At 42.0% G+C, this 23,395-nt stretch overlaps 1 protein-coding gene across 5 annotated transcripts in view; it reads right to left on the reverse strand.

Annotated features, from left to right (window-relative positions):
• Positions 1 to 8,596: 8,596 nt before the first annotated feature.
• The window catches only part of CALD1 (caldesmon 1), a 123,512-nt gene continuing 108,713 nt past the window's right edge, over positions 8,597 to 23,395 (reverse strand). For 3 of the 5 annotated variants that reach the window (XM_069968289.1, XM_069968255.1, XM_069968263.1), the window contains 7 exons: positions 21,778 to 21,821; positions 18,691 to 18,763; positions 18,127 to 18,264; positions 17,665 to 17,760; positions 13,602 to 13,682; positions 12,923 to 12,956; positions 8,597 to 10,361 (listed from right to left, as the gene is read on the reverse strand). In XM_069968289.1, the coding sequence (XP_069824390.1) occupies positions 10,336 to 10,361; positions 12,923 to 12,956; positions 13,602 to 13,682; positions 17,665 to 17,760; positions 18,127 to 18,264; positions 18,691 to 18,763; positions 21,778 to 21,821 (492 nt within the window). In that variant the 3' untranslated portion in view covers positions 8,597 to 10,335. Of the gene's footprint in view, positions 10,362 to 12,922; positions 12,957 to 13,597; positions 13,683 to 15,267; positions 15,386 to 17,664; positions 17,761 to 18,126; positions 18,265 to 18,690; positions 18,766 to 21,777; positions 21,822 to 23,395 lie in introns of those variants that run through there. The other 2 variants (XM_069968273.1, XM_069968281.1) reach the window with 2 other exon arrangements.

Genomic DNA, 23,395 nt, shown 5'->3' on the forward strand with positions numbered 1-23,395 from the left:
TAATGGCCGGAAAATCGTAAAGTAATATCACCCTAACTCTTCAGATCAAGTCTTCCTGTTTTATCCAGCTGAATTCTATGTATAGACTGACCCTTGTATCTTCCCTGTTGCTTCATCGGAGTTCATTTTCATTTCCGCTTTTCTTATGGAGTTGAAGAATTTGCCCATCTAATCCTTAATGACTCTACTAGTTCTGCACAGACATGTTGTCTTCCTAGAGCTCACACTCAGCAAAAACATGTCTCAATGCAATAAAGGAAAAAAAACAAAAAAAGTTGGAACAAAATAAACCAAAAATGTGCGTATAATTCTACATATTTAAATTTTTTTCAGCTTTTTCAGTTTTTCAATCATAAAAGTGAAAGAGAAAGCGCAAAACATAAAAAACACTGAAGCAATATTTATTGTAAACTTACATTTGAGGTCAAATGTCCATTGGAAGCGAATAGATTGGGACTTTAAAGGGGAACTATCAGCAGGTTATATGAATCTAACCTGCTAATAGCCCCGAAGATGAAGGTACGTCTCTTATCTTCATCCTCGCTACTGTAACCGTGCAGTTAGTTGTTTACTCCTTGTTCTGGTAAGACTGTTTGAAGCACTAGGGCACCATCAGAAGCACTGATCTGGCCCGCCCACTCCATTAGAAGGGGTGGGCTGGCTGGGGGCAGGTCTGCTTAGCGGACCAAGGAGTAAACAACTAACTGCCCGGGAAGGGCGCCAAGGATAAAGGTAACAGACATCCCTTCCACCAGCTCTACAGTGTCCAGGTTCCTGCTGTGCCCCACCAGCTCTACAATGTCCATGTTCCTGCTGTGCCCCACCAGCTCTACAGTGTCCACATTCCTGCTGTGCCCCACCAGCTCTACAGTGTCCAGGTTCCAGCTGTGCCCCAACAGCTCTACAGTGTCCAGGTTCCTGCTGTGCCCCAACAGCTCTACAGTGTCCAGGTTCCTGCTGTGTCCCACCAGCTCTACAGTGTCCAGGTTCCTGCTGTGCCCCACCAGCTCTACAGTTTCCAGGTTCCTGTTGTGCCCACCAGCTCTACAGTTTCCAGGTTCCTGCTGTGCCCCACCAGCTCTACAGTGTCCAGGTTCCTGCTGTGCCCCGCAAGCTCTACAGTGTCCAGGTTCCTGCTGTGCCCCACCAGCTCTACAGTGTCCAGGTTCCTGCTGTGCCCCACCAGCTCTACAGTCTCCAGGTTCCTGCTGTGTCCCACCAGCTCTACAGTGTCCAGGTTCCTGCTGTGCCCCACCAGCTCTACAGTGTCCAGGTTCCTGCTGTGCCCCACCAGCTCTACAGTGTCCAGGTTCCTGCTGTGCCCCACCAGCTCTACAGTTTCCAGGTTCCTGCTGTCTCACACCAGTTCTACAATGTCCAGGTTCCTGCTGTGCCACACCAGCCCTACAGTTTGCAGGTTCCTGCTGTGCCCCACCAGCTCTACAGTGTCCAGGTTCCTGCTGTGCCCCACCAGCTCTACAGTGTCCAGGTTCCTGCTGTTCCCCACCAGCTCTACAGTGTCCAGGTTCCTGCTGTGCCCCACCAGCTCTACAGTTTCCAGGTTCCTGCTGTCTCACACCAGTTCTACAATGTCCAGGTTCCTGCTGTGCCCCACCAGCCCTACAGTTTCCAGGTTCCTGCTGTGCCCCACCAGCTCTACAGTTTCCAGGTTCCTGCTGTCTCACACCAGTTCTACAATGTCCAGGTTCCTGCCTCATGTCTGATATCATCTCTACATTTTCTCATGTTATGTTTCTATTGTTATTGTTCTATTGTTATTGTTATTCTATTGTTATCTCAACGGACACATGCAAACATTTCAGTACACTATAGCCATGGATCCCAATGAGGCAACCTGGATGATGTTCCAACCCACATTATTTTGAGTGTTTCAGGCAAGATGTGAATAATCATCAGCTTCCTAGGGAGACCTGTCTCTTTGTAGATGTTTTCCTGGTTGCTGCTGAACTATCTAGTCGGGAACGTATGTCTACATCTTTGAGGACCTTTGTACTCTGCTCTTGAGATTTCCACAGTTCCTCTTAAAGGTAATTCCAAGTTATGTAAAATATCTGAATGTACATCAATTTTCTCTGAACTCTCTTGTCAAGTTTCCACAACTTTTCCTGAACTGTGTCACGTACCAGCAACCCCTTCTTTACTGTCTGGCTCATATTCTGACGTTCCTGAGCCTAGTCCAGAGTCTTCCTCAGTTCCTATCTCTTAAGTCTACCCAATCCTGTGAATGAAAAGTCTACAGTTTCTTCCCAGGGTAAATCTAGTTCTAAAAAATAGTGCTTGCCTCTCCAGTGGTACAGCATTAAGCCAAGGAGAACCATGAAGCTGAAGTCTTATTCTGGCTCCTTGATAATTAGGATTCTTCTCTTAGTACAGTCCGTTTCCCTAAAACCTTATCTGGTCCTGTTTTCTGGTTTCATAGTGCCATCTGCTCTGCATGTTCCTTTGTAATCATATCCAATTCAGTCCTGAGACCCACGTTACTGTTCTTCTGTTGTTATCTATAAACCTTCTTCACACTTCAAGTTACTAGTGTGTCTGTTCCAGTCCAGGACTATCTCTCTTTTCCAAGATCCTGGTGTTCCTGTACTACCCCTGATCTCCAAGTTCCTGCTGTGCCATTCCTGGGCTCAAAGTTCCTGCTGTGCCATTCCTGGTATCCACATTTCTGCTGTGTTACTCCCTGGTCTTTAAGTTTCTGCTGTGTTACTCTCTGATCTCCAAGTTCCTGCTACGCTATCTCTGGTCTCCAAGTCCCTGCTGTGCGATCCCTGGTCTTCAAGTTCCTGATGCGTCATTCCCTGGTCCCCAAGTTCCAGCTTTGTCACTGCTTGGTCCCCAAGTTCCTGCTGTGCCACCCCTGGTCTCCAAGTTCCTGCTCTTCCATCCCTGGTCTTGAAGACCAGAGATGGCACAGCAGGAACTTGGAGACCAAGAAGACACATGGCCGGAACTTGAAAACCAGAGATGGCACAGCAGGAGCTTGGAGACGAGAGATGGAAGAGCAGGAACTTGGAGACCAGGAACTGAACAGCACAAACTTTGAAATGGCACGGTAGGGACTTGGAGACCAAGGATTGCACGGTAGGGACTTGGATACCATTTATTGCACAGCAGAAACTTGGAGACCATTTACCGTGCCATTTAAAAGTTTGTGCTGTTCAGTTCCTGGTCTCCAAGTTCCTGCTCTTCCATCTCTCGTCTCCAAGCTCCTGCTGTGCCATCTCTGGTCTTCAAGTTCCGGCCATGTCTCTTCCCGGTCTCTAAGTTCCTGCTGTGCCATCCCTGGTCTCCAAGTTTCTGCTGTGCCATAAATGGTATCCAAGTCTCTACCGTGCCATCCTTGGTCTCCAAGTTCGTGCTGTTCAGTTCCTGGTCTCCAAGTTCCTGCTTGGTGCAGATGATCTCCATCCACCCTGTCCCGCACTCTGATTTAAGTCTTAATTTGCTCTTGTTATATTTTAGTGTTGTCTCAATGAATGAACACAGATTTTTTTTTTCAGCCATTAGATTTATCAAAAAGTTCTCCTCGAATAACTTGGAACACTCTCTACACCCTCAACTCATGCACGCACCAACAACTTACTGCAAAAACTTTTGTATGGAGAAACTTTAGTTGGATCTGTGATTTTTGCTGAAATCAGGGTTTTTGCAAAGTTCAACTGAAATAGACTTTTCAGATTTGCAATCCTGGTATTTTCAGGGTAAAGAGGGACATGAAAATAGTTTAGCTCAGGTTCCCAGCAAGCTATTTACTGTGACAGAGAAATCACACACAACTTTAGTTCCTAGGCAAGCCTAGATTGCCACAAAAAGTTGATAATAGACACCCCAAATCTTAAAATATTCCTAATATTTCGTATTTGATAATACATTCGGTTATGTTTGGTAAGAATCTTATAACAACTTATACAGATTTTTCCGATTAAAACTTACTTGTTGCCTATCCACAGGACATAGGGGACAAGTAAGAGATTTCAGGGAGTCCGATCTTTACACCCCCTGGCAATCTCCAGATCAGCCCTCGGCTCCTTTGTTTTGAGTAGAGCTGCACATGACCCGTGGCGTTATTTATTTCCTATGGAGCTGCGGAGAGACAAGTTCAGTGCTCGTTTTTTTTCGGCAGTTCTAGAGAGAATGAATAGAGCTGCAGGTCACATGCCGAACTGCGGTTCTATTCAAAACAAGAGGGAAGACGGATCTGGAGATCCCAGGGAGGAGCAGAGGTCAGATCCCCGCCATCTCTTCCTTGTCCTGTGTATAGGAAACAAGTAAGTTTTAATCGAAAAAAAACCTTTAAAGAGTCTTTTCTACTCAAGGGCCCATTCTGGAATTAAAGGGAATTTTCCATGACCTTAGAATAAAAAAAAAAAAGGACTGTCCAGGATCTGTAGAGTAAGAGGTGGGTATTAACTATGGGTTGGCTATGTAGTTGTGGCAAACGAGAAGAGCTGAAGGAACAGTAGCCTGTGGTGAGAGGAGGAGCCTACTGTTCCCACCATGGATGGTGACCCTTATGGAAGGGATTACAATTAGGGTGGACCAGGTTGGGTGGACATTTTATTCTCCTTTGTCATGGCAGCTGGCAGAGAGTAGGTCTAAGCTCAGATTGGTGAAGGTACAATTTAGCGCACCCCAATGATCAGCTGACTAAATACAATCTTGGCTTAATGCTCATTTACTGGAAAACCAAAAATACAGTTTTATAGATATTTTTTTCCCATATTTTGTCAGCAGAGTTCTCTTTTTTATTACTTTCTATCTTATTATAATAAAAAACAGAATATTGCTCAATATAAATATTACAACATACAATTACATTATATAGGTTATGACTCAGGGTTTAAAAGGTCGCCCTCCAAAAAAAAAACCAACCCACCTCTTCTCTTGCACAACACACTGTTCATTTTTCAATGAAAAAGTTATTTTAGTTTTTTCCACTTTTTTGCCCTTTTGCAACAGAGTCTACTGGTAGAATCCATCTCTTCATGTTTTTGCACTTTTCTTGAAGGATACTTGACGCTAGTTTCATGTTGCGTAAAGCGACTACGTACTCACAATCTGTCCCCCCCCAAACCACTTGTACCTTCAGATAGCTGCTTTTAATCCAAGATCTGTCCTGGGGTCCGTTCGGCAGGTGATGCAGTTATGGTGATAAAAACAACTTTTAATCCAGCAGCGCTGTGTCTAACGGCCGGGGCTTACATTTGTATATGCATTAGGCTGGCACCACCTCTCTGTCCTTCCTCCCCACCCTCCTCATCATTAGGAATACTCCAGGCAGATTGCTTCCTATTCCCCATCTGTGTGTATAATGAACATGGGCTGGATCGTTAATACACCTGTGCAAAGCTCAAAAAGCAGTAAATGTTAATGGATGATTCCTAATAATGAGGAGGGTGGGGAGGAAGGACAGAGAGGTTGTGCCAGCCTAATGCATATACAAATGTAAGCCCCGGCCGTTAGACACAGCGTTGCCGGATTAAAAGTTGTTTTTATGACATAAACTGCATCCCCTGCCGAATGGACCCCAGGACAGATCTTGGATTAAAAGCAGCTATCCAAAGGTACAAGTGGCTTGGGGGGGACAGATTGTGGGTACGGAGTCGCTTTAAACCCCAAGGATCGCCTTACCGATCTTGCGCTGATCTCACGTTCAGGCTCCAGTTGGCACCCCGATCTTCCTTCTTGAGCGGACATCAAATGACCACTGCAGCCAATCGGTGGCATCTGAGGTCACAGGCTGTACTCCTGGCATCACCAGTCAATGATGGCTCATGATGCCGCTGATTAACTGCAGTGTTCATGTGATGTCCGCTACGGAGAGAAGGTCGGGGGCCAACAAGAGCCTGACCGGGGGATCAGCGCAGGATCGGTGAGCAGATCACCATTGAAAACATGGATATCTCCTTACACCCTACTAATCATTATGCTGATGGAAAATTACTGGCCTTCACTAAAACCCATACCCATGTATCCAAGTCTATTCCTGACATCTTTTTTTTTTTAACCCAATTTAAAAAACACCGGTTATATAAACTATGAAACATGAATAATTGCACGCATGAATCTTCACTTTGTGTCATGATTCCAGTAGTGTTATTAGAATAAAAGCAATAAAGAAAGCATAAAAGATAATGATTAGTGACAAACAAAGCAAAACCATTCCATCTCGGTGATCACAGTTTTTGTGCATGTTATCCTTATGACTCATTGAGAAATTACATAATCAGAGGGGGTTGTGCGGTCATCCAGCTGTCTCCATACCCAAAGGAGGAACACAACGATCATGTGTGTTAAACAACCACTATTACCAAAACATCTTTTAAAGAGAAATTACAAAGATTAGAGATACATTTTATTGGTACTTCATTACCGAGACCGGGGGGAAAAGGGCGAAGGTTAACCCCTAGGCGACCCTGGACGTTCCCGTATGTCCAGGGCCGCCTCCATCTGCTCAGAGCGGGGCTGCGCGGTGGCCGCGCTCTGAACTGCCGCGGTCCCGGGTGCCACTTGTAGCCCGGGACTGCGGCTATTAGCAGGCACGGTACGATCGCTGAAAGTTGACAGCTGCATCCGATTACTTGATGCAGCCCGTTCCCTGGTGTCTAGTGGGGAGGATCCACACATCTTACCCCGTCCGGGGTCAGCGCCGTAATGGCACTGATTCTGGCTCGGCACTCGATTGCTTCCGGCTGCAGCAGCCGGAAGCAATTGATGTGCCTATCTCATCGATCTATGCTGCATATCTATTCAGCATAGATCTGTATGAGAGATCAGTGTACTTATACTAGAAGTACCCCAGGGGGAATAACCCTAACCCCAGGGGGGAATAACCCTAACCCCAGGGGGGAATTACCCTAACCCTTAGGGGGAATAACCCTAACCCCATGGGGGCTTCTAGTATAAAAGTACAAATAAAAGTGTTATTAATAAAAAGCCCCCTCCCCTAATAAAAGTTTGAATCACCCCCCTTTTCCCATGTTATAAATAAAAATAAATGAATAAATAAACATGTTTGCTATCACTGCGTGCGTAATCGCCCGAACTATTAATTAATCACATTCCTGATCTCGCACGGTAAATGGCGTAAGCGGAAAAAAATCACAAAATTGCGCATTTTTGGTTGCATCAAATCCAGAAAATTGTAATAAAAAGCTATCAAAAAGTCACATATGCGCAATCAAGGTACTGATAGAAAGAACACATCATGATGCAAAAAATGACACCTGACACAGCCCCATAGACCAAAGGATAAAAGCGCTATAAGCCTGGGAATGGAGCGGTTTTAAGGAACATATATTTGTTATTAATGGTTTGAATTTTTTACAGGCCATCAGATACAATATAGTTATACATGTTATATATCGTTGTAATCGTAACAACTTGAGGAACATGCACAACAAGTCAGTTTTACCCCAGGGCGAATGGCGTAAAAACGAAAAAAAAAAAAAAAATAAAAGAAATGTGTTTTGTTTGTTTTTTTATTTCACCACACATTTAATTTTTTCCTGCTTTTGCAGTGCACTTTATGCAAAAATTCAGCCTGTCATTGCAAAGTACAATTAGTGATGCAAAAAAAATAAGGGCTCATGTGGGTTTCTAGTGCTATGTTTCTAGTGCTATGGCCTTTTAAGCACAAGGAGGAAAAACGAAAACGCAAAATTTAAATTAAAAAATAAATTTGGCCGGGTCCTCTAAGGGTAAAAAATTAAAGCAGGTTACAGTCATCAAACCTACTTTAATTTTAAGCCTCCCCTTTTACTGTGATAGCCCCCAATTGTGCAGGAGACACCATGGAAGAAGGTATGTCTCTTCCATTCATCTTCTATGCCGTTCCTGTGCACTTAGTGGTTTACTCCTCAGTCCAGTAAGACCATTATGAGCACTGCCTGCCCCCATAACGATGATCCAGCCCGCCCCCATCTAGCCCGCTCCATTGATTATCATTAAAAGGAGTGGGCCAGCTGGGAGAGGATCGCGCTATAGGGGTGGGGCACTGCTCCCAACTGGACCATGGAGTAAAAGACTAAGTGCACAGAAACAGAAAAAAATGCATTATAAACTACAAATCTATATAACTTTTTGAAACTAGCTGATTTGAAAGAAAATTATTTTAGCTGCATAACCCCCCCCCACCTGTGATTGGCTGAGTAGGTTGTCACTCTAGAGACAAGAGTGACAGTCCACTCAGCCTATCACAGGCTGCAGTCACGCCCCATCCTAGTCAGCCTGTGATTGGTTGAATGGGCCTTCATCAAAGAAAACGCCGGGAAGGGACCAGGAGACATTGTGGACAAGCGAGAATATGTTTTTGTTTTTTCTTTGCCATCTTCCCAAAACCCTCCGAACTTTGCAGAAAGTTCGGTTTGGTAGCAAGCGGAACTTTTTGCAAAGTTCGGAACAAATCTGGGTTCGGGTGGCTCAGTTCTCTAGCTTTGACGCTTCAATATATTGATGATGTGATCTGTTCATGGCTCTGTGGTATACCAGAGCATATTCAAAAAGTTTTTGCCCAACAGCACACCATAAGGCCAGGCATGGTATTACAAGTAAAGACATCACCAAACGCAGACAATTATAATACATTGATCATTTTATTGTGGTAGCAGTTTCATAATACATTGTTGAAAATAAAAATAAAAAAAATTCCTAAGCAGCTGAAATGTTGAAATTTGATAGCTTTTCAGACAAAAAAAAAAGAAAGCCAATTTTGTGTAGGAATTTTAACCCATGAACATAACTGAGTGCATTCGCATCTGGTAAGTAAACGTCAGAATTATTCGAAGCATGCAATGTTTCAGCAAAGCAGTGGTTTTAATCTTTGGAATAACAAAGCAGTGTAATTTTTGATTTCCTATTAGGTCAATGGATGATGTTATGGCCGCCATAGTACAGCCACAATACCTGGACCGCCCATGGTGCTACTGAACCAAAACCTACATCACCAAAATACGATTGTAGTTTGGCTTTGTAGAACCTTGGGGTGGGGGTGGGGGAGTAATCTGTGTGTGTTACTACTGTAACATGGACGCTAAAACATGGCCGCCCAAGTGTAGGCAAAAAATTATTGCATAAACTTACTCTTGGCAGTTTTAACTCACACTGTCTAAAAACGTTAAGATATATTCCCTGTACTGATGACACAAATAGTAACTATATACATATAAAATGAAACCCGCCTGTCAAAAACTTTGGAACGGATTAATAAGCGAATGGAAAAAAAAAACAACAAAATAATATATATATAATATATGTTTAAATGATTGTGGTGATCCCAGTGGCAGGAGTCTCAGTTTTGTGCCAATTTTCTAATTTCTAAAAAATACTTCTTTTTTTTTTTAATTCTGTTTTTATAAATTAATTACAATTTTTTTTTTTTACTTTTATGTTTCCCGCAAATCTGAACTAATCTGTACTCTTTATATTGTACCTATGATTTATTTGTTTATTTTACTTTTTTATATATATATTTTTATATTTATTTTTTTTATTTTTCCAAGTTGTTGTCGGGCTTATATTTTTTATTTATGAAATTTCAAATAAAAAAATAAAAAAAATTCTAAAAATAAAAAAAAAAGTGAATTAACAAAAAGCTGTGATACTGGCTAGTATGTTAAAAAAAAAATTCTAGATATAGTCGAGCACATATAAAAGCATTCTGCATTTAATAGTGTTGTCAAATTAAAAGCTACCTGTGCATATAATGTGTATAAAAAAAAAAACGTTGAACTATTATAACACTATAAGGTTAACCATTAAAGTACCACTGCTGGCTAATACAAGCCAAAAGTTTTGGCAATACCTGTAACAGAATGAAAAGGTTGATTTAAAAAAAAAAAAAAAAAAATTTTAAAGTAGTTTGCAGTAGGAAAAAAAAATATTACAAAAAAAAAAAAAAAATCAGTAATTTTTTCTTTAATGGACATTGGTCTTTATATAAAGAAAATATAGTAAACCGTGTTATACTCTAAAGTGCAGCGCGATTCTGCTGGTGCGTCACCTCGTGGGAAAACTGCCCCTTTTGCGGTCACTACAAAAAAAACTTTTTCTTTTTGTAAATATAAATGGTATCAGTAGAAATCAGTTTGTTTCACAGCTGAGATTCCTGAAGATCTTGTGCAAAGGCAGTGCTGTACTTCTGGAGGATTCGGAGAGACGTAGGTATTAAATACAGTGCTAATATACATGGTTTGGTTCAGCGTAATGAGAAACACATTTTTTTTCTTTTTTTTTTTTGGTAAAGTAAACATAAATATAAAAATGACAAATTTTAGCACTTTATATCTGAGTTGGTCCGGTGGGGCGGAAAGTGTTTTATGGCTCCTTTTCGAATCTCAATCCTGCTGGAAAAAAGGGAAACACTGAGAAACATGCCGAGATGAAAAGAATTCAACAAATATGTTTTTTATTTTTAAAGGGGTTGTCCAGCGAAAATCTTTTTCTTTCAAATCAACTGGTGTCAGAAAGTTATATAGATTTGCAGTTTATCATTTCAATTTAAAAAAAACTCAAGTCTTCTCATAGTTATTAGCTGCTGTATGTTCTGCAGGAAATGTTGTTTTATTTAAAGTCTGACACAGTGCTCTCTGCTGACATCTCTGGCCGAGAAAGGAACTGTCCAGAGCTGGAGAAGTTTCCTATTGGGATTCATATAAAACCCAGACAGAGTTCCTGTCTCGGCCAGAGATGTCAGCAGAGAGCACTGTGTCAGACTGAAAATAAACCAACCTTTTTCTGCATGACATTTAGTAGCTAATAAGTATGGGAAGACTTGAGATTTTTTAATAGAAGTAAATTAAAAATCTATATAACTTTCTGATATCAGTTGATTTGAAAGAAAAAGATTTTCGCTGGACAACCCCTTAAAACGAATGGACCAACGATACATCGTTTTTTTGCTTTTTACATGAGTAGACTGGCACCGGGGCCGTCTGGCCAGCCTTCAGTTCTTCATGCCCAGCCGGTGCTTAGTAATAGATCGGTGCCATACATAGGAACCAGGTGGTAGTTCAAAAAAAGACTGTGGCAATTCATGTAAAAAAAACAAAAAAGCGACGTACCAGTGATAAATTCTCTAATTCCACACTAGTTTAACTCCACATGCACAAATGTTTAATTTTTTAAATTTTTTTTTACAGGACAAGTTGTAATTCCAAAGAGCAATAAGCAAGTATACAGTAAAAATTTGTTGAATCTGAATCTGATGAATAGGTTATTGATTTGTTAAGTCTTTAAAAAGTCATTCAGCTAAGTGTTCTGGAATGGGAAATCTGGAATCAGAGGGTCCTAAGAGACCTTTAAGTGTCATGTACTTTTTTAAGATTGAACAAATCAATAGTCCATCATTAAGACTTGGATTTGGCAAAATCGAAACAATTGGAAAACGGACAACATTTTCAAGGCTAAAAAAATTAAACTTGCCATTAGGAACCTTCACCCAATTGGTACATAGTTGCTCCTTCTGCGAGAAGGATTGGTATTAATGAATATTAGAGATGAGCAAATTCTCTCTAATCTTACCCCGGGATAGAACCGGTGCCGCGGTCCGTTTTTTGAACCACGGCCCGGTTCCAGTGTACGGTGCCGTTCTATCCACGGGTACCGGGCCGGGGCGGATCCCCCATCCCTGTATGACGCGGCTTCATTGATTCTAATGGAGCCGCATCATAGAGGGGAGGGAATTCCCTCCCTCTGGCGGCGGGCCAGCCTGCCTCCTGTACTTCAGCCCCGGCCCGGTACCCGTGGGTGGAACGGCGCCGTACACGGGAAATGGGCCGCGATTCAAAAAACTAACTTTGGCACCTGCTTGCCTGTGACTGTGCCGTTCTATCCCTGGGTCAGATTGAAGAGGATGTACCTGATGGTACATCCTCTTTAAGATTCGGCTTCAGCAAATTGAAGCACATGGAATGCAGAATTACTTTTCTCAAGACTAAACAAATCGATGGCTGATTTTTTAAAAATGTAAATTGCTTTATACTATGACCCCTATACATTTTCAAATTTTTTTTTGTCTATGCAGCTGTCTTAAAGTGACTGTACCACCAGGCCCAGGCTGAAGCACTGGGGACGGGCCGACCCACCCTTAGTGGGAGGAAACCCTAGCCCCTCTATGATAGGGTTCCATTGATTCTAATGGAGTCACATCATGGAGGGGCTGAGGTTTTTTCCAACTAAGGGTGGGTCGACCCGCCTCCAGTGCTTCAGTCTGGGCCTAGTGGTCACTTTAAGGCTCACTTTTTGGTGGGTGGATTTACCATGTCACTGATACCATTTTGTGGTATGTGAAACTATAAAAAAAAAAAAAATCTTTTTTTTTTTTGTAGACAGGCGAAGTGACAATAGGCAGGATGAATAATGTCCTATTTTAAGAGTTTAGACACTTCCAAATGCGGTGGTACCGTTTTTATTCTATATGGTATTTTTGGCTTTTGGAGGATTTTTTATTTTCTTGATATTTTTAGTCATCCTAATTAACTTGCATGAGCAACTGCTTGATGGGTTGTACAATACATTGCAATACCAACATGTAAAGAGAAAGGGCAGCCACCTCACAGCTCCATCCTCTACACTGCGATCGGGTCTACGCTCCAATTTAGCTCACACCAAGTTCTAAAAATACACACAGATCCGGCAATCGAGTAGATCCAGAATAAAACCCTCATTTATTGATCTGTTTGTATTTTTGGATGGAACTGCAATGCTAACATTGCATTCACATTAGACTGACAGCTGGTACTGCCAAAATGTGCCAGTTTTGCTAATTTTTTTCCAATGTATATTGGGGGGGAGGGGGGTTTAACGATATCAGAAAAAAACTGCTTCTATAAATTAGATAATGTCATCTCGATAAATGGTGGAGAGTCCAGAACCAAAAAATAAGAGAAGAAATGTTACTTACCATTAGTGTCAGACTTTTTCCCTCCAGTTGTCATCTGTTAAATAAAGTTTAGAGAATCGGTGAAAAAAAAATTGCACTTTCCAATTTCCTATGTTAGATCAAACTTTCTGTTTTCTGAATAAATTCTGACTGCCTACATTGACTAATACCTTAATCCCTTAAGGACCGGGCCAATAGTCACTTTTGCGTATTCGTTTTTTCCTCCTCGCCTTCTAAGACCCATAACTCTTATTTTTCCACCTACAGGGCCATGTGAGGGATTGTTTTTTTTCAGGAACAGGTGTACTTTGTAATGGCATCTTTTAATCTGCCATAAAACGAATCCATCAGTCAGACACGCTGCAGGGGTCCCGATCGCTAAGTGACCGGTCACTTAACGCCGCGCCGGTTGCGGCCCACCATCGCGGGTGAGTGCCTGGCTGCAGATAGCAGCCGGTCTTCACCGGCTATGGAGTGAGCTCAGCTCGTGAGTGGAAAACCCAAATGTCTTTGCCGAACTTTGGCCAAGCGCGAACACATTTGACTCCAGGCGGCTGGAGAAGTTGGATGCAGCCCTAAGGTTACCAGGAAAACATGGATACAGCCTATGGCTGTAACGTTCAGCAAGTTTGCTCATCACTCATACCCACCAATATACTTAGTATCCCCCTAACAATGAACAGTAATGTGCTGCCCTCACCTTGGTTGGTGACCCAGGTTTCTCTGTTTGCTGCTTTTCCCAGATATTACGTTTGCCGGATACATCTCCAGGTCTTAAATCCTGAATATAAAAGAATATAAATATAATATATGTTTTAAATATGTGATAAGTACAATGTGTAAAGACTGGGGGGGGGGAGACTTATCAAACATGGTGTGAAGTGAAACTGGCTCAGTTGCCCCTAGCAACCAATCAGATTCCTCCTTTAATTTTCCAAAGAGTCTGTGAGGAATGAAAGGTGGAATCTGATTGGTTGCTAGGGGCAACTGAGCCAGTTTCATTTTACACCATGTTTGATAAATCTCCCCCTAGAAGTAAAGGTCTAGGAGGTCTATACAGAATAGAGTACCTCAGGGGTGGAGTCTCTAAACGATCAGCTAGTTATCTCCTATGGATTGGATAGGGAATAACTTTTAATCCTGGGAGAACACCTTAAAGGGGTTATCCAGCGTTACACAAAAATGGCCACTTTCTTTCAGAGACAGCCCCTCTCTTGTCTCCAGTTTGGGTGCAGGTTTTGTAACTTCTCTACATTGAAGTGAATGGAGCTTAATTGCAAACCACACCTGAACTGGTGACAAGAGGGGTGCTGTCTCTGGAAGAAAGTGGCCATGCTTTTGTAGCGCTGAATAACCCCTTTAAGCATACTGTACACCAAAAAAAGTGAAAAATGATACCAAGAGACAAGGATAAAAAAAAAAATCATTCAAAAAATACAAAATCAATTAATAAAGTAGATAAGGAAGGGGAAATGTCCAACTACAATGAATGGCCTTCCATGAGTGTTACCAACGTGTGAGTGACATCACAATATCTAACTAGGCATTTCCTAGTTCTCAGTCAGCCAATCACAGAGGATATTATTATCTAAGCAGCTCAGTGATTGGTTGATCGGTCATTATACAATATATATGTATCTGTGCAATACAGCAGTGCATAGAGGAGCAGGAATCATGTTTTTCTAAGCCTGGACAACCTATGTATCCTGTGGAGAGGGAGTATCCCTTTACTACCCTGGAACATCAGGGATGTTATCAATAATCAGGTTGGACTTACATTGGCTCTTGATGTGCTAGGGACCACCCCCTGGGCACTTGAGCCTAATTTGCATATTAGCAAAAAGACATATCTCTCCAAAGGAGAGGACTATTGACATAATAAAAAGGGTGGCTGGAATCCTGATGACTAGCCTTATCTAGCCATTGGCCTATTTATACCCATGACCTGAGTAATGAACCCCATTGAAATCAAGGGAAACTTGAGCATTTAACCAGGTTGCCCCTGGTCAGCAGAGCAAAGGGTGTCTGTTTCACCTTCAAGTAACCTATTGCATTTTTTTTTCGCTCTAATTTTTGTATATTTCATTCCTTGAAGGGACAAAATATCCAAAAATTAGAACGAAAAAGACACATTAGAAATTGCCGGCATACCGCCAGAGTTCTAGAGTGTCTTGCAGGAAGTTATAAAGGCAGATTTGTTATTGGGCATTCTGAATTACTGAGGTGACCCAAGCACCGCAAGGTGAACTATGCTCAACCGAGCGTACTCACTCAACACTAGCACAAGTACCTACAATACCGACTCTTTCATCCCAACACACATCACCATAAGTTATGAATGACTCATTTGTGCACGTTATTATTACCTTATTAGCACAGTGAAAAGATCCAATAGGGAAAGAAGGAGGAAGAAGAAGAAGGCATCAGAGAGGAGATCTCCTCAGGTGGGGGCAGATGGATAGACGAGTAAGGAAAGAAAATCAGCTGATCGAGAGCAAGAAAAAGAGAGGTGTCAAAAATAACTAAAAGGTCAACATAACATAGCTGCACTATGAAGGCCTACAGAAGAGACAGAGGAGCTTAAAGGAGAAGTCCCACCAACTATGCCTCATAGTGCCGCCGCTGGGTTGTGTTCACCATGACCGGGGTCTTTACCGTGTTCACCGTGACCCCGGCTGAGCGATTGCCGGCTCAGCCAACTGCCCCAGTTACTGATTGGCTGAGCGGGCAATCCTTCATGATGTTGCTGCTGCAGGCTTCCTGCCGAAGAAGACGTCTGGCGGCAGTGAACAGAACCCCGGTGGCAGCGCTGTGAGGCATGGGGGATGGGTGTGTTAACTCGCTAGTTATTTTCACCCCCGCCTGCCTACAAATCTCATAGTTGGTGGGACTTCGCCTTTAAATAATCTTTTGAAAAATCTGACAACTAAAGCAGAAAAAGGGAATAAAAGCGACTGCCATAACTATTGTATACCCCTAGATCAGTGCCAATTTAGGCCACCCGGTTATAAGGATACTATATATAATATAACTCTACAATACAATATAACTCTAGCAATATAACTCTGGGATACAATATCACTCTAGCAATGGTAAAAAAGGAGGAGAAGATCCACAGCGTCCAAAAAAAGGGTTTGTTGTCTTTATTGAGGCATATAAAAAGTTACAAAAGATAAAATCGTAGGTCTACACGTTTCGGGGAAGCCCCCCCCCCTTGATCACGGCAGTACAGACTTTCACAGAATCACAGGTATATATGCCAAACATTTAGATGCAGTGGGGAAGGGAACGCCCCGTGGGTGGTTGTGCTTACGTATGTGATTAGGCACAATTGCTTGATGCTGTACATAACACCTTATGTTGTTTATCTTGCCTGGTGCTCTGATTGCAACATACAATATGTTGACAGCACAAAACGTAAACTAAAACAAAGGATTGCTGAACATATTGCTGATGCATCAGCCGCATCACGATTTAACTCCCGCAAAGCCATGTCAGGGTTAACTCGACATTTTTTTGATGTCCACCAGGGGGAGTGCTGCTCTCTTCGAGTCATCCCTATAGAACGAGTGTCTAAACCAACACGAGGAGGAGATTAGGTCCGTCTCCTACGTAAGCGAGAGGCTTTTTGGATTAATCCGCTTACAAACCAGGACACCCAAAGGTTTAAACTTTAAAACGGACCTATCATATCTATACTGATGATGATGATTCTCTTTTTTTCATTAAAGGAAGGGAAGAGGAAAAAAGAGAGAGAGGGAAAAAAAAAATTTCAAATTTTTTTTTTCTTTTTTTTTTAATGTTTTTTCATGTTTCTCTCTTATCTGTCTGATATGCATTGTGCACACTAGTAGTCATGTGTTATGTACAGAATCTAGCAATTGTGCCTAATCACATACGTAACCACAACCACCCACGGGGCGTTCCCTTCCCCACTGCATCTAAATGTTTGGCATATATACCTGTGATTCTGTGAAAGTCTGTATTGCCGTGATCAAGGGGGTGTGTTTCCCCGAAACATGTAGGCCTACGTTTATATCTTTTGTAACTTTTAATATGCCTCAATAAAGACAACAAACCCTTTTTTTGGACGCTGTGAATCTTCTCCTCCTTTTTACCATTATTACCGGGTGCGGCCCGCTACCACTCCACTTGCTCCTGCCTGAATGTCCACCATCACACAACAAACCACCTGTGGTGAGCTGAGTTTTTTTCTTTGTTCATGAGATCACTCTAGCAACCAGACTGGATTGTCACTTTCCAGTAAAAAGAAATATATAGGATCTTGATTGAATTTCCTGTCTTACACAACTAGAACAATGAGGAGGATTTATCAAACATGGTGTAAAGTGAGACTGGCTCAGTTGCCCCTAGCAACCAATCAGATTCCACCTTTCATTCCTCAGAGACGCTTTGGAAAATGAAAGGTGGAATCTGATTGGTTGCTAGGGGCAACTGAGCCAGTTTCACTTTACACCGTGTTTGATAAATCTCCCCCAGAATGTCTACTTTCTTTGAAAAACAGCTCCACACTTGTCTGCAGGTTAAGTGTGGTATCACAGCTTAGCTCCATTCCCTTTAGCAGAGCCGAGCTGTAATACTGGACCTAACACATGCACTAATGTAGCATTAATTCTAGAAGAAAGCGGCCATGTTTTTTTTTTTTCTCTTATGGCCCCCTTTAATAACTGTCTTGACCATTTTTATTGGCATGTTACATGTCCACACATAGTGGATGGCTCTAGATCACGCCTAGTACTTACTAAAGGCTTTGCAGAAGGTGTTTTGTTGGTCTCTGGAGTTTTTGTAAGCCATTCATTAATACGGCTTGAGACGCCCACTTTTAACCCTGCCGTTTCCTGGAGAAAGAAAAGACCAAAACATTTTTTGAAAAAAAGTAAAACAGACAAATAAAAACCAAACTTCACATTGTACACACAAGACTATCTTTGAGCACCAAGTTATAAATGAGGAGGATCTGGGCAGAATAATACAGTTTTATTAATAAAAATCCCGGACTTTTATGCTTAGGAGTCCAGTGGGTGGTCCTGCTTCTCTATCTATCTATCTATCTATCTATCTATCTCCTATCTATCTATCTACAGTATCTATCTATAGTATCTATCTATCTACAGTATCTATCTATCTCAATATGCTCAGCTCCTCTTCCTCTAAAGCAGCCCACCCCTGCTAAGGTGCCAGATAGTAGTATAAGCCATATTTACCTTGTTCGGTGACACTACCCCACCGGGCGATGAAAAAACATTTCCTGTCTCCCACATGCTCTTTACGTTCCGCACACCCACGGTTGCCAATGGAAGATCGGCCGGTGCACCTTTAATAGGTTTGGCGCCTTTGTTGTTCTACAAATAAAATTTAAAAAAAAAACACACAAAGAATTGTATAAACCATTATAAAACTGATGAGGCCAAAGGAAAATCAAGTCCAGGATCAACTTACTGTTGATCCAGAAGAAGTCATTGGGGTAGATTTAGCAAACATGGTGTAAAGTGAAACTGGCCCAGTTGCCCCTAGCAACCAATCAGATTCCACCTTTTATTTTCCAAAGAGTCTGTGAGGAATGAAAGGCGGAATCTGATTGGTTGCTAGGGGCAACTGAGCCAGTTTCACTTTACTCCATGTTTGATAAATCTCCCCCATTGTCTTTAGTATCTAGGGTGGAGGCCTAGGGTCCTAATAGGGTGCTCAGAGTGATTGTTGCGTCCATCACAAAACATTTACATAAATACATTCAAAAATTTACCGACCACATGTCATCCCACACTTACCCCAATCGCACTGGTGTACTGCTCAAGTCGGCTGTCAATCTTGGACACCATGGCTGGTTGTGAGGATTTGACACTGAAAGACATGAGTTATTGGATGTTTTATAAATACTGTGGTCCTGTGGGTTTAGTTATACTGGGAGGAAAAAAACTAAAGATTATAAATGTGTGGACTGTATATTGTATCGTTCAAAGGCAAAATGTATGGCTGCCATTATATCTCCCAAGAGGCTCGTTGCCCAGCTCTCTTAAAGTCCTGAATCATAACAGTCTTGGGACTAGAATTGATCAAACTAAGCCAGGAAAACCTTCTGCCCAATTGGTTGCCACCCAAGGCACAAAAGAAAAAAAAACTAAAAAGAAAATAGAATAAAAAAAAACTTAAAATGCTAATAAATTATGGCCACAATCACTTCATGATATGCTTATTGCACATATATTGTACATTGGCCTGTCAAAATGGGATGCCAATGCTTATGTGCATAGAAAGGTAGGGACTCCATAGACTTTCCCAGAGCTGGAAAGTTGTGATCATTGTATGAGGGTGAAACATGCCTGCACGCCATGTCCAATAACTGCACAGACAATGTCTCTGCAATATTGGGCCTTAGCCCGACCCCTCCATGTCTTCCTGGAATCTTAGGAGGTGAGCCCCAGGGAGCATAATGCTTCAGCTGCCTTCTGCTCCCCAGACAACCCCTTTATTGACTGACTGCCAGCTAGTGAGTACATTTGTGTAATTTCCGAGAGTAGATTATACTTATACCCAGTGGCATAGGTACCATGAAGGCAGACCACGCAATGGCTATGGGGCCCGTGGAGTAGGGGTCCAGGTGGTCTGCCTTCATGGTACGCCACTGACAGTACAACCCCCCCCACCCCCACCCCACACACACACACACCACCACCACCACCAAATAGTCACTAGCGGACAATTGAGACAGCACGGTTGCCATAGATAAACTATGGCCCAGATTTATTGAAGGATATGAAACAGAAACTGGTGTAAACTGCCCATAGCAACCAAACACAGCTCCAGTCTCTCTCTTAACAGCCACTGAGCAGAGGGCAAAGCCATACCCCTGTGTGCTATGTTATTCAAATATATGTAAGAGAAGCTTTAGGCGGAGAACCTCTATAAACTGGATATTCATGGGTTAAAGGGGACACATAATGATCTGCCTTTAAATAAATGGATCGTGACCAACTGATCGGGGGGGGGGGGGGTCTTGCTTTTACAACTCCAGTGATTCGATAGGAAATTTGCATCAAATTTCGCATCAAATTTCCTACAGTGCCTCCACAGGGGAGGGGAGGCATTACATGATGCTTATTTAAATCAATGGGTTGTCTTTGTGATGTTAGGACATGCTGAGTCCTCCAGATTATAATTTGTCCTCTGCTCTGCTTAGTGGTTGATTGTAGTGAATATGGAACCCCTTTAAAAAAACAGTCAGACCCCAAAAATGTAGGAGGTATGAGGCCGGTTTCACACATAGGCCTCCATTCACACTGAGCAAGAACGTCGGAATCCTGCCATGCTCAGTGTCTCACTGTGAGTGAAGGAGAGGGCCTGCACTCCTCCACTGCCGCCGCTCTCCGCTCGAAGAAATGACATGTAATTTCTTTGAGCGTAGAGGGGAGGAAGCGGATGCGTACGCGCCCTCTCCTTCCATCACAGTGAGACACTGAGCAAGAATCCCTCGGAATTCCGATGTTCCTGCTCAGTGTGAACAAGGCCATACATAGTATAGAAAAAAATATAGGGGGAGATCTATCAAGCATGGTGTAAAGTGAAACTGGCTCAGTTGCCCCTAGCAACCAATCAGATTCCACTTTTCATTCCTCACAGACTCTTTGGAAAATGAAAGGTGGAATCTGATTGGTTGCTAGGGGCAACTGAGCAAGTTTCACTTTATACCATGTTTGATAAATCTCCCCCATATTGTTATGTGTAGACACTTCCTCCTCGACTCTTTTGAACAAAAATGGCCGACGCCGGACTTCCCCTTTGACTTTAACATTACAGAAAGTTTAAAAAAAGAAAAATAGGTGAAAAGTGGAGCTCTACATCGACCTGTACAATATTATATAGGGATAAAGTAATCAAAAAATCAGCCACGTGCAGATCATATCACCAGACTGATAGCTTTATGGGGCACCTGTATACATAAAATAATTTTATGCCTTCTTTGGTGCTGATCGGTCTCCGGTTGGGAAGGTGTTACGTCCGACATGACTTCAACGTTAACAGAACGCCAGGTGTCATGTGCTTTTATGGGAAAAAAAAAAAAAGAAAGGTCGCCCCCTGGTGCTGAGTAGTTGGAATGACATGTGGAGAGGGATAGGGGCTACATTAGTGGGACTATTATGACTGGCCGTAAACAGAAGCGTAATGCAACAATCGAGATCCATTTCCTCTGATTACTTAAGCTGTTGATAACATCACAAAGTAAAGATGGCTGGCGGGGGTCTCTGGGAATTCTGTGGCCGACTTTAATCATAGAACAAAGCCTCCATTTACCGCACTTGTCATGTCCTAATGAGCGCTCGCCTGAGAACAGAGTCATTTCTGTTAAGTCAGGAAAAGAGATGGAGAACTAAAGTGCGGAGGGACAATAAGGCAATCACCTCCGAAACCGGAGTCTGAGCCGTGTCACGTAATCCGGATTGAGTTTTCATTAACCTGTTATACGACTGCTTGGGGTAATGCATTATAAGCAGTTTCTTCTACTTAAAAATCTCAAGTCTTCCAGTACTTATCAGCTGCTGCATGTCCTGCAGGAAGTGGTGTGTTATTTCCAGTCTGACACATTGCTCTCTGCTGCCACCTCTGTCCATGTCAGGAAGTGTCCAGAACAGGTGAGGTTTTCTATGGGGATTTGCTACTGTTCTGGACAGTTCCTGACATGGACAGAGGTGGCATCAGAGAGCACTGTGTCAGACTGGAAAGAACACACCACTTCCTGCAGGACATACAGCAGCTAATAAGTACTGGAAGACTGGAGATTTTTAAATAAAAGTAATTTACAAATCTATATAACTTTCTAAACTATGACTTTCATCATACATTATATCTTTACCACTCACCTTTTTTGGGACGACCTGTTCAAAAACTCTGCCCGTTCTTCAATCTACAATTAAAACATAGTAGTATTTTATAATCTTCCATCATTTTTCTTTATAAGGGGGGAGAAGGGGGGCCCATCCCCTCCAACCTGTGCAGTATCGCCCCCTCCAGAGGATTGCACTGTTACTATAGGGCTCATGAATGGGCCCATAAGCCATGGAGAGGGCTGACCTGTGCCCTTAATGGGGGGCATTTAAAAAAAAAATCACTTTTGGGACCCCCTTCTCCTCTATTAGCCAAGGCTCTATCATGCAACACAACAAACTCAAACCACAAAAATAAGAGTAAGACTATAGATAAACTAATAAAATGTTACAGGTGGAGAAGATTTTAGTGCAGCATCACCTTAGAATAAAACATTACTATTCTAGAGATTCCATAGACATCCCTTATATGTATCACATCCGTCCTGGATTTTATCTGCACCATATTGCTCTCACTTTTATTAAACACTAAAGTCTGCTGCACATGTAAACAATAGACTGCCACACAATGTGTTTCTTTTTAAATCCTATATTTTTTTAAACATTTTTTTTTTCTGATGAATCATTGGAATTTTTCATGTACTTTCATGTATATACTACGTGAAAAAATAAATAAAATAAATGATGCATCAAATTTCTGACCACTAGGTGGCAGCATGTTACTAAATCTACTACTCAAAACTCACACTTTTTTTCAAATAACATACACTGTATAAAATCACAAAGAACCTCTGTAAAAAGAGACAAAAAAGACAAAAAAAAAATTTATGGAAATTGGTCAAAGTCACAATGATAAACCGATCGACCCTAATAATTTATTGATTGTGGCCCTTTCCATTACAGATGGTTAAGAAGATAAGTAAGCTTGGCTGATTGGAGTTGTAGTTTTACATTTGTTATGGGGAACCTGCGGCTCTCCAGCTGTTGCAAAACTACAATTCCCATCATGCCTGGACAGCCAAAGCTTTAGCTTTGGCTGTCCAGGCATGATGGGAATTGTAGTTTTGCAACAGCTGGCGGCAATTGGTTCCCCATCCCTGGTCTAGATGTACAGATCAGCCCCTAAAGTTTTGAATGACAAGGGAATGGTTAACCAGTGGGCACTCCCACTACAGCCAATGACTGGTTATAGTGGGAGTGCTCCTATAAAACCTAGAATACACAGCTTTACTTTCTCGGTAGAAAATGTAAGTCCTGTTAGTGAATGTGTTACTATGATAGACATACCCATGTAATCACCAGTGTATAATACGATTACAAAGGGGTCTAACTACCTAAGGCACTTGATGTACTATTCCTAGACATGACAAGTCGATTCATTCAAAAATCAAATTTATACCAAATTTTACAAAAATCAGTTTTCAAATCTAATTTTTTTCTAAGATCTAAACTAGAAAATCAAATACTCTAATAGAAAATCCTGAATTACCAAAGGTCAGGTATCAGGCATAGTAGAAAGGGTATAGAATGAACATGTCCTACATCAGGCATGTCCAAAGTCCGTCCAGAGGGCCATTTGCGGCCCGAGTTCCGAACTTTTACGGCCCCCCAGGTATCCAGCTTGCTATTATCTGCCTGTGTTATAAAGCATATA

This window comes from Dendropsophus ebraccatus, chromosome 1 (assembly GCF_027789765.1).
Source record: "Dendropsophus ebraccatus isolate aDenEbr1 chromosome 1, aDenEbr1.pat, whole genome shotgun sequence".
NCBI lineage: Eukaryota > Metazoa > Chordata > Amphibia > Anura > Hylidae > Dendropsophus > Dendropsophus ebraccatus.